Genomic DNA, 12,331 nt, shown 5'->3' with positions numbered 1-12,331 from the left:
AGTTAGCATCTAATCTATTGATTAACTATTTATTCTGTTCCTTTCTCCAACAGTCTTTATTTATTCCTGTTCCAAATTTCTACTAGGAATTCTTTTGAATATTACTTTATTTTTCTAGCTCTTAAGAAAGGCTACAGTTGGTTTAGGCTCACAGTTTCTATTAGTCTGAAAGGCAATGCATTTATGCTGATGTATCTTAAAGGAATAATGTTGGTGACAATTGACCTGAGTCTGCCATGCACATGCTTTACCCCTGAGCTATATCCTTAACCCTCTTATAAAAATATAGTTTTATATTTGATAGCAAATTAGAAAATTTCTCTCTAGTTGTTTAGCCCCTAAATTGGTAGCTGCTGAGATGTGTGTATATATATAACATGAGGGCCGGCTTGTTGGGGTTTCTGTCGTGTCCAATACCCCACAGCCTGCAAGTCCCAAAGAAAATCACACAGAGATCTCCATAAGTTATAAAACTGATTGGCCCATTAGCTTAGGCTACTTATTAGCTCTTGTAGCTTATATTAACCCATTGTTCTTATCTATGTTAGCCACATGGCTCGGTACCTTTCTCAGCTAGATAGATTACATCCTGCTTCTTTGGTGGTCTGTGCAGGAGTGAGGAGAATGGACTTCCTCCTTTTTAGCATTCTCCTGTTCTCATCGCTCTGCCTCTACTTCTGTCTGGTTGACCCGCCTATACTTCCTGCCTGGCCAATCAGCGTTTTATTAAAATACATGATTGACAGAAAACAGACAGTTCTCCCGCACCATATATATATATATATATATATATATATATATATATATATATATATATATATATATTAAAGGATTTTTGGTTTGGTTTTGTTTTTTGAGATAGTCTGAATATGAAGCCAAGGCTATCTTTGAATTTAGGACCTTCCTGTTTCTGGCTGTTGTGCACTGGGATTACAGGTGTGCACCTACACCTTCCCTTAGGTGCTGAAGGTTTTGGTTTTTTAGACAAGATTTCGTTAAGTAGCCAATGCTGGCCTTAAAATTGTAGTCTTGGTTTTGCTTCTCCTGTATTGGCATTAAAAGTTTCATGTACTACCACAACCAGTGATCTTTAGGATTTTTTTTTTTTTTTTTTAGTAAATTTTGAAATATGGCAAATTTGGTAAGTAAATCACTATAAAAAATATAGCTGCAAATTATTTGGGGGGTGGGGTTGAGACAGGGTTTCTCTGTAGTTTTGGAACCTGTCCTGGAACTTGCTCTTGTAGACCAGGCTGGCCCCAAACTCAGAGAGATCCACCTGCCTCTGCCTCCTGAGTAAACTTAAGACATTTTCCATCTAGGATATAAATCTCAATAAAAAGGAGATTGAGTCATTACATGAGAGACTGAGGTTCACATTGCTGAGCTCATCAGCACTGTAGAAACAAAGGATTCTGTAGATGACTTGGTACCTTTTTTCCCCCTCTTTCAGTTATTTTTCCTTTAAGAATTCCATTAAGAATCAAGGACTAGGGGCTGGAGAGATGGCTCAGAGGTTAAGAGCACTGACTGCTCTTCCAGAGGTCCTGAGTTCAATTCCCAGCAACCACATGGTGGCTCACAACCATCTGTACTGAGATCTGGCGCCCTCCTCTGGCGTGCGGGCATACATCGAGGCAGAATGTTGTATACATAATAAATAAATTAAATCTTTAAAAAAAAAAAAGAATCAAGGACTAAGCCAGGTGTGGTGGCGCACACCTTTAATCCTCACACTTGGGAGGTAGAGGCAGGCAGATCTCTGTGAGTTCAAAGCCAACCTGATCTACAGAGTGAGTTCCAGGACAGACAGAGCTGAACAGAGAAACCCTGTTTTGAAAAACTAAAAACAGCAACAAAAGGAATCAAGGGCTTAAGTCAGGGCTTGGTTGTCAAACTGCTTGCTTCCCAAGTATGAGGCCCTGAGTTAAGATTCCCCACCTAGGCCAGGTGCTAGGAAGGAGAATCCCTGGGGCTTAATGGCTTGCCAGTCTTGTGAAATCACTGAGGCTTAGAAAATGTCTGAAAAATGAGGTGGAAAGCAATTGAAGATTTTGCCTTCTACTTCTACCTCAACATATATGTCCAGGTGCACCCCCACCACAGCATGCACATATACACATGCATAGAGGAATTTCAGATCTTTTTCAAACTCTTTCCCCTTCCTTCTTTCGTATTTTGAGATGTGTTTCCTTATGAAGTTCTGGCTGGTGTGGAATTCACTCTAGAAATTAGGCTGGCTTTGAACTTGTTGGAAATCTTGCTTCTGTCTCCCAAGTCTGCCACCATACCTTGTTCCCCATTCTTGACAACAAAGTAACTACTCAAAATGTTATTATTTATTTATATATTAATTATAAAGCTATATATCAAGAATTCTTACTGTTACATTAGTACATGTTTTTTGTTTTTGTTTTTTGGTGTGTGTGTGTGTGTGTGTGTGGTGTTTTTTTTTGTTGTTGTTGTTGTTGTTGTTTTGTTTTTCGAGACAGGGTTTCTCTGTAGCTTTGGAGCCTGTCCTGGAACTCACTCTGTAGACCAGTCTGGTCTTAAGCTCACAGAGATCCACCTGCCTCTGCTTCTTGAGTGCTGGGTTTAAAGGCGTGCACTACCACCACCTGGCTAGTTCATGTTCTTTTATATTTAGGTCAGTGATGTGGAGTTGATGATCAGTTTGTATTTTGTTAATTTAAAATGCCTCAATTCTGCTAGGCATGGTGGCCCATACATTTAAAGCCAACGTTGAGGAACAGAGAAGGAGGATCTCGGGGCTGGAGAAATGGCTCAGCGGTTAAGAGTACTGATTGTTCTTCCAGAGGACCCGGGTTCAATTCCCAGCACCCACATGGCAGCTCACAACTGTCTGACAATCCAGTTCCAGGGGATCTGACACCTTCACACCAATGCACATAAAATAAAGATAAATAAATCATTAAAAAATAAAAAAAGAACAAACTGTTTAAAAAGAGAGAGAGAAGGAGGATCTCTGTGAGTTCAGGGACAACCTGATCTACATTGGGAGTTCAAGGACAGCCAGTGCTAAATAGAGAGACCCTGTCTCCCAACAAAACAAAACCAACAAACCCTCAATTCCTTTCTTTTCTCCTTTTAAACTCTGCTTGTCAGGATTTTGGACTCCCCAATAAGAAATTATAGTTTAATATACATTTTTGTCATACTAGTTATTGAGGTATAATTCACTTATCTTAAAATTCAACCTATTAAAATATCAGATTCATTGAGGTTTGCATTAAATTCATAGTTATAGAGCCGAAATCACCAGCTAATTTCAAAGCAGTTTCATCTTCTAAAGAAATACGTTAGACCCATTATCTGTCATTCCCCAGTCTCTTCTCTCCCCAGATTTTAGTTGCCCCTAATTTCTGTATCTTTGGTTTTGCTTATTCTGAATATTTCACATATGTAGAATCATATACTATAGAGCTTTTTATGCCTTACTCTTCCACTAAGCCTTTGTTTTCATATTGTAGCATACATCAGCACTTTATTACTCTTTATGGCTGAATAATAAAAATTCAGTTATATGAGCCGGGCGGCGGTGGTGCACGCCTTTAATCCCAGCACTCAGGAGGCAGAGGCAGGCGGATCTCTGAATTCGAGGCCAGCCTGGTCTACAAGAGCTAGTTCCAGGACAGGCTCTAGAAACTACAGGGAAACCCTGTCTCGAAAAACCAAAAAAAAAAAAAAAAATTCAGTTATATGGATATATACCACTTTATTATTTTTGATTTTTTTCAAGATAGGGTTTCTCTGTGTAGCCTTGGATGTCCCTGGAACTCACTTTCTAGACCAGACTGGCTTCAAATTTACAGAGATCTGCCTGCTTCTGTCTTCCTGGAGCTGAGATTAAAGGCATGTGTCACCATCACCTAGTTATATATACCACTTTTTATATATCCATGCATCCAGTTGCTTTCACTATTTTTACGTATAAGGTTTTATATGAACATGTATTTTCAGTTGTTACATATGGCTAGAAGTAGAATTGCTAGGTGCAGCAACTTTTTAACTTTCCAAGTTTTCTATAATGTCTATACCATTAAACAATCCTACCAACAATGTATGAGAACTGAAATTCTCCACCAACCTTACCATAACTTATTTCCTGCCTCCTCTTTCTCCCTTTTCCCAGTCTCTGCATGCTAGGGAAGCACTCTATCTGAGCTATTATCCTGAGTTCTGGGTACAGTGTGCACCAACATATTTCATTCCCTTTTTCTGATAGCCCTTCTAGTACATGTGAAATGCTGTGATATTGTGGTTTTGATAGGCATTTACCTAATGACTAGTGATGTAGAGCATATTTTCTTGTACTTATTGCCATGCATACATTTTCTTTGGACAATTATCTATTTAAATCCTTTGCTTATTTTATTTTTATTTTTTGTTTTTCGAGACAGGGTTTCTCTGTGGCTTTGGAGCCTGTCCTGGAACTAGCTCTTGTAGACCAGGCTGGTCTCGAACTCACAGAGATCCGCCTGCCTCTGCCTCCCGAGTGCTGGGATTAAAGGCGTGCGCCACCGCCGCCCGGCTCCTTTGCTTATTTTAAAAGTGAGTCTTTATTGTTGAATTGTATAAGTTCTTATATAGTCTATGTTCTTCTAGACCAATACACGGGCAAAATTGTCTTTAGTTTTTTTTTTTCTCTTTTTTGGAAGTTAACATGCTTGTTAAATTTTGCTTGAATTTTGTTTTAGCATACACATAAATTAAAGTGATTTCTTTATCCTACCCCCAAAATGGACTCTCTCTTTCACTCTCTGTCTCTTTCTCTGTCCATCTGTCTTTCTGTTTTTTTTTTTTTCTTTCCAATATCATGGAGTTCAGGCCAACCTCAAACTTCTGATTCTCCTGCCTCCATCTCCCAAGGGCTGGAATTATAGGTGTACATCCCTTATGCTTGCTTGATGCAGTGCTGGGTCTTGAATGTAATGTTTTCTTACATGCTAGACAAGCACACTGCCAACTGAACTACATCTTAGTCCTATTATTTCTGTTTCTCGGGGAGGAACGTTTGTGCAATATGATATGAACTATAAAACATTCTCCCTTCCAGGACAGGCTCTAAAAAAGCTGCAGAGAAACCCCGTCTCGAAAAACCAAAAAAAAAAAAAAAAAAAAAATTCTCCCATCCTATGAATAGTTTGGAGGTTTTATTTTAAATTTAGTACTGATTATTTGTTTATTCCAATTTGGGATTTAGAGTTCTTATCTTTTGGTTTTTCGAGACAGGGTTTCCCTGTAGTTTCTAGAGCCTGTCCTGGAACTAGCTCTTGTAGACCAGGCTGGCCTCGAACTCAGAGATCTGCCTGCCTCTGCCTCCAGAGTGCTGGGATTAAAGGCGTGCGCCACCACCGCCCGGCTGAGTTCTTATCTCTTTATAAAGTTAGGAACTGAGTAAATTAATTGGGCTTTTGCTTAAATTTTGTTTTTAGCATACACAAGGCTCAGTGGGTAAAGCACTGGCAGTCTTAAGTGTGAAGACCTAAGTTCAAATCCAGAGAGTTACCGCAAAAACCAGGAACTGTAGCATATGTCTGTCCCAATGCTCTTACATTGAGATTGAAGTCAGAGACAAGAGAATCCCTAGACACTCATAGCAGGTCATCTATCTAGCTTTTGCAGTGGCAATCAACAGAGATTGTTTGAAACCAGGTGGAAGGTGAACACTGGGATCCGAGGTTGTCTTCTGACCTCCACACATGCAATGCAATGTGTACACACCCAAACTCGCAAGTCTGTGCATACACATACATTAAACACAGACGCCTTGTACATACAATATATATATATATTTCATACACATACATTAAACACAGACGCCTTGTACATACAATATATATATATATATATATTTTTAGTGCTCATACTATCCTCTTCATGTTACAGTAAGTGGGAGTTATCTGTATTCTCAGATATCTTCTCAGTAATTACCATGAACAAGGAACAGAGGAAGGTGTTTTCTAGTTCTAGTCCTGGCTTTGACTTTAATATTATATAACATTAAGCACTGCTGTCTTAGGTTTTCAATTCCTTTGAAGAGGATACCGTGGCCATGCAATTCATATGTGTGTGTGTGTGTGTCTGTGTGTGTGTGTGTATGTATGTATGTATGTTATAATTATGTATTTTATTTATATATTATGTAGCCCAGGCAGGCTGGCTTCAAACTTGTAATTCTTATCTCAACCTTCTGAGTGCTGGCATACAGGTGTATGCCATTGTCTCTGGCTTAAGACTAAAGCTTTAAAAATTGAATTGAAGAGCTGGAGAGTGCAGATTTGGTTCTGAGCACCACATGGTGATTTACAACTACCCATAATTCTAGTTTCAGGGGATCCAGCACTTTCTTTTGACCTTCATAAGCACCAGGCATACACTAGGCACACCTACATTTATGCAGGCAAAACATGCATACACATTAAAAGAATAAATATTCTTTAAAAATAAAGAATTCAATCAAGGAGCTATAAGGTGACTCAGCAGATAAGACTACTTGCTCTTGCAGAGAACTCAGGTTCACCCACATCAAGCAACTCACAACTGTCTGTAACTCCAGTTCCAGAGGATCCAGTGTACCCTTCTGATCTTCATAGGCATCTGCATGAATGTGGTGCACATACACTCAGGTCTGGCATGTTGCTGCATGCCTTCAATCCCAGCACTCAAGAGGCAGAGGCAGAGGCAGGGCTGGAGAGATGGCTCAGCAGTTAAGAGCACTGACTGTTCTTCCAGAGGACCTGAGTTCAATTCCCAGCAACCACATGGTGGCTCACAACCATCCGTAATGAGATCTGTCGCCCTCTTCTGGCCTGCAGGCACACATGCAGTCAGAATATTGTATACATAATAAATAAATAAAATCTTTAAAAAAAAAAAAAGAGGCAGAGACAGAAGGATGTCTCTGAGTTCCTAGTGAATCTGGTCTATAAAGTGAGTTCTAAGACAGCCAGGACTACATGGACTACATGGAGGGAGAGAGAGAGGGAGGGAGGGAGAGAGGGAGGGAGAGAGAGAGAGAGAGAGAGAGAGAGAGAGAGAGAGAGGCTGGTGGCTGCCTGGCTCTGGTAGTTGGAAGGGGAATGGACTATAAATGGGTAAGTGATAGCACTATTTTAAGATTGAAAAGAGCTGATGGGTGCACAGCTTTGTAAATCTACTTAAGAATTACTGCATACTGCGAGAAACCAAACCTTATAATTTCAGCTGGATCTCATAAGAAAGTGTTTTCTCCAAATATATTTTTAGTATTTTGTTTTTGCAAACTAAAGCATTAAAATAGATTTGTATTTTGTTTGATTTCCTTTTTCTGTGTCTATTTGTTGTAGCTCTCCATCCTGTTGAAAAACCAAGATGATCTTGATAAAGCAATTGACATTTTGGATAGAAGCTCAAGCATGAAAAGCCTTAGGATACTACTGTTATCCCAAGACAGAAACCATGTAAGTAACCCCTGTCACAGAAGACAAAGCTTACATTCCTTCAGTCTTTCCTTGTTTATTTGACAGGATTTTGTGTTTTTTAGCCACTGCCAAAATAAAAGTATGACATTCAGTCTAGCCCTGTAAATGGCCAGCAAGTCTTCTACATTTGATTTCTCTGGGAGCCAGATTGTTAGGGTCAGTTACAACAAAAATTATTTTACTAATAGCATGGGGGGAGGGGTCAAAAAAAATTTCATGATAAAAGAGAAAAAAAATACATGCACAGTCCTTTGATTAGATTTTGATCTAAATAAGAGATATTTGTGTAGTATAGGGGTTAGCTACGAGGACTAGTGTAGTGAGGAGACAAACAGGCCTGTTTTTCATCCCGCCTGGATCCCACACGGCTAGCTTTACACGCAAAATAACAACACACAAATTGTATTCTTTTAAACACTGCCTGGCCCATTAGTTTCAGCCTCTTATTAGCTAATTCTCACATCATACTTTAACCCATATTTAGTAATGTGTGTAGCACCACAAGGTGGTGTCTTACCAGGAAAGATTCAGCATGTCTTGTCTAACCTCGTGGCTGGCTTCATGGTGACTGTCTCACTGAGGAGAGGCATGGCGACTGCCCAGAGAGGAGAAGCATGACGATTGCCCGAGGCGTCTGCCTCACTCCCAGCATCCTGTTCTGTCTACTCCACCCACCTATGTTCTGACCTATCAGGCCAAGCAGTTTCTTTATTAATTAACCAATGAAATCATCAGATAGAAGACCCACCTACATCAGACTAGTTGTCAAGGATTTGAGACTCCCACAACTCAGTAGAAATGCCTTGCCTTTGAGACATAAATGAGAAATACTTTTACTTCTTTTCACTGGAAAAAATAGCTGTAGACTGGAGGGCTTCTTGCAGTTTGCCAGCTTAAAGTGTTTTACCAAATGTCTGGGAATTATCTCTTACACAATATCCTCTACTGAATGGTCCCTTGGGGTATATATTTTGTGAGCATGCTTACAATCTTGACCTGTTTGCCATCATTGCAGATGCATGTTCTGATAGGTTTCTTGGCACTCTTTCTTTTCCTTACACTTGAAGACAACTAACTGGCAAAGAGAGATTTTCTTAATCCCAAATGTATTGTTTGTCTGATATGTTGGGAAAATATTCCAAAGTAGATATATACCATTTCATTTATCCTTCAAGTTCCTCACCTCCTCATTGTCATTTCTTACTAACCTATTAGGTAAGACCTAAGTGAAGCCTAAGGCAGCTGGGGATATATTTTAGTGTTAGAACACTTGCCTAGAATACTGTCTTCTGGCATTTTAGCAGCTAGTTTGATTTTACCTGTTACAGTTTATCAGCATTCTTGCTGTAACCTTTTTATATTATTTCTTACTCCTTCAGTTGGATGTAGTTTTCATATTAGTTCACATTTTGTTTAGTAATTGATTTTGCATTGCATATTTGTAAATTATATCACAAAAGATTACAAACTCCCTAAGAATAAGAGCTGTATCATTGTTTTGAAACACTTTCCTGCCCTTCATCTTAATAATACATAAGGAGTGCTTTTTTTTAATATAGTTTATTTATGTACATGAATACTCCATTTGCATGTATGCCTGCATGACAGAAGAGGGCGTCAGATCCCATTATAGATGGTTGTGAGCCCTTTTGTGTGGGTGTGTGCATGTGCACACTGGGAATTGAACTTAGGACCTCTGAAAGAGCAGCCAGTTCTCTTAACTGCTGAGCCATCTCTACAGCCCTCAGGAGTGCTTTTCAACTCTGTCTTAGTTAGGGTATCTGTTGCTACAGTGAAACACCATTACCAAAACACAAGAGGGTGAGGAAAGGTTTTATTTGGCTTACACTTCCATTTCACGGTCCAACATCGAAGGAAGTGGGAACCTGAAGCAGAAGCTGATGCAGAGGCCATGGAGAGGTGCTGCTTACTGACTTTCTCCTCATGACTTGCTCAGCCTGCTTTCTTACAGAATCCAGGACTACCAGCCAGAGATAACACCACTCACAATGGGCTGAACTCTCTTCCATTAACCACTAATTAAGAAAATGTCTTACAGCTTCATCTTATGAAGACACTTTTTTCAATTGAGGTTCCCTCCTTTCAGATAATTCTAGTTTATGTCAAGTTGACATAAGATTACCAGCACAAATTGTTAGCAAATGTTGATCACTTTTAGCAACCCCCACTTCCTTATAAAAGAGACTGAATTAGGGGGCTTGAGAGATGGCTCAGTGGTTAAGAGCACTGCCTGCCCTTCCAAAGGTCCTGAGTTCAGTTCCCAGCAACCACATAGTGGCTCACAACCATCTGTAACGAGATCTGGTTCCCTCTTCTGGCCTGTAGGCCTACATGCAGACAGAATACCAAGAATACTATATACATAATAAATAAATAGATTTTAAAAAAAGAGAGACTGGGGGCTGGAGAGATGGCTCAGTGGTTAAGAGCATAGCATTGCCTGCTCTTCCAAAGGTCCTGAGTTCAATTCCCAGCAACCACATGGTGGCTCACAACCATCTGTAAATGAGGTCTGGTGCCCTCCTCTGACCTGCAGGCATACACACAGACAGAACATTGTATACATAATAAATAAATAAATAAATAAATAAATAAATAAATAAATAAATATTAAAAAAAAAAAGAGAGACTGAATTAGTAATTTAGTTGAATTGTTGCCTGACTGAGAACCATTCCAATACTCCTCCGATCTCCTGGGAAGTTGAAAACAACTGGTTATTTACATTCACATTCCAGTTACTAAAGGGTGCCTATATAAGATGATAGGTGTAGTTGTGGCACAGAATTATTTAAAAGATAACTTACCATCTGAGTTCTGACACACATGGTCTTGCATAGGACAAATGCCACATAAATGTCTCAAGTCCTGTAATTTAAAGCAGTGGTTCTCAGCCTGTGGGGCTTGACCCCTTTGGAGGCTGAATGACCCTTTCTTTTTTAAAGGATTTATTTATTTATTTATTTATTTATTTATTTATTTATTTATTTATTATGTATACAGCATTCTGCCTGCATGTGTGCCTGCACACCAGAAGAGGGCACCAGATTTTATCATAGATGGTTGTGAGCCACTATATTGTTGCTGGGAATTGAACTCAGGACCTCTGGAAGAGCAGCCAGTACTCTTAACCTCTGAGCCATCTCTCCAGCTTCCAACCATCTCTCCAGCCCCCATGAATGACCCTTTCACAGGGATCACATAAGACCATGGAACAAAACAGATGTTTATATTACAATTCATTACAGTTGTGAAGTAGCAGTGAAAATAATTTTATGGTTGGGGTCACCACAACATGAGGAACTGTTTTAAAGGATCGCAGCATTAGGAAGGTTGAGAACCACTGCTTTAAAGCTACATTTTAAAAAGCAAAGCTGGAGGCTGGAGAGGTGGCTCAACCATTAAGATCACTTACTGATCTTCCAGAGGTCCTGAGTTCAATGCCCAGCAACCATCTGTAACAGAATCTGATTTCTTCTTCTGGTGTACCTGGAAGACAGAGCACTTATATACATAAAATACATGGATAAATTTTTTTAAAAAGTTTTAAAAAACAAGGCTATTGTATACAATCCTAATCATAATACATTATTGATTTATTTACATTTATTGGTATTATTTCATAATACATTTATTGGTTTATTTCTGCACATAGCTCTTAAGTTTCTAACTCATGTAACTTGATGTAAACTTTTTCGGTGCTATTCCTGCAAGTCTCTAAATTATGATTTTACTTTATATTATCTTGAATGTTGTTTGGTGAATCTTCATAATTATAATTTGTAATGATGCATAATTTCCTTGACAAGATAAACTATAATTACATAATTAACTTTTTAGGGGGTACTAATGGGAAACTCAAACTGCTTCTACTTTTAGTATTAACAAAGATTTACATCTAAGAATACAATGGAGGCCAGATGTGGTGGTTCATACCTTTAATCCCAGCACTTAGGAGGCAGAGACAAGTGGATCTCTGTGAGTTCAGGGCCACCAACAGTGTGAACTTGTCTCAAAGAGCAATAATAATGATGATGATGATGATGATGATGATGATGATGATGAAGAAGAAGAAGAAGAAGAAGAAGAAGAAGAAGAAGAAGAAGAAGAAGAAGAAGAAAAGAATTAAAGATGGGTGACAAGTTACTTCATAAGTAAAGGTTTTTGCCTCTAAACCTGATAACCTGATTTTAATCCTGAGGACCCACATGGTAGAAAGAGAACTAACTCCCAAAAGTTGTCTCCACATACATGCCATGATATGTATGCACCCTTACTCAGACACATACACACAAAGTAAAATTTAAAAATAAAAAAATAAAAATAAAAATGACATGACTCCACCTTCATTAAATAAACAAATTTAATTAAATAAATTGTTAAAGCAGAATACAAGAGATGGAAGACAGAATCTCAAGCGCTGAAGATATATTTGAGGAAATAGACTCATTAGTTAAAGAAAACATTAAATCTAACAAAAGCTTAACACAAAATATCCAGGAAATATGGGACACCATGAAAATACCAAACCTAAGAATAATAGGGCTAGAAGAAGGAGAAGAAGTTCAACTCAAAAGCATAGAAAATATACTTAATCATAGAAGAAAACTTTCCCAACCTAAAGAAAGATATGCCTATGAAGGTACAAGAGGCTTACAGAACACCAAACAGACTGGATCCAAAAAAAGGTCCCCTCACCACATAATAATCAAAACACTAAACATACAGAATAAAGAAAGAATATTAAGAGTACAAAGGAAAAAGGCCAAGTAACATATAAAGGCAGACCTATCAGAATTACACCTGACTTCTCATTGGAGACAATGAA

General features: G+C 38.7%; 1 protein-coding gene across 1 annotated transcript in view; it reads left to right on the top strand.

The window, feature by feature from the left end:
* Window positions 1–12,331, top strand: part of Map3k3 (mitogen-activated protein kinase kinase kinase 3) — a 92,645-nt gene that overhangs the window by 33,816 nt on the left and 46,498 nt on the right. The window contains exon 5 of the mRNA XM_038327927.2: window positions 7,350–7,463. Within this exon, the coding sequence (XP_038183855.1) occupies window positions 7,350–7,463 (114 nt within the window). The remainder of the gene's footprint in view (window positions 1–7,349; window positions 7,464–12,331) is intronic.

The sequence above is a fragment of the Arvicola amphibius genome, chromosome 4, assembly GCF_903992535.2.
Source record: "Arvicola amphibius chromosome 4, mArvAmp1.2, whole genome shotgun sequence".
Taxonomy (NCBI): domain Eukaryota; kingdom Metazoa; phylum Chordata; class Mammalia; order Rodentia; family Cricetidae; genus Arvicola; species Arvicola amphibius.
This window is presented reverse-complemented; position numbering and strand designations above follow the sequence as displayed.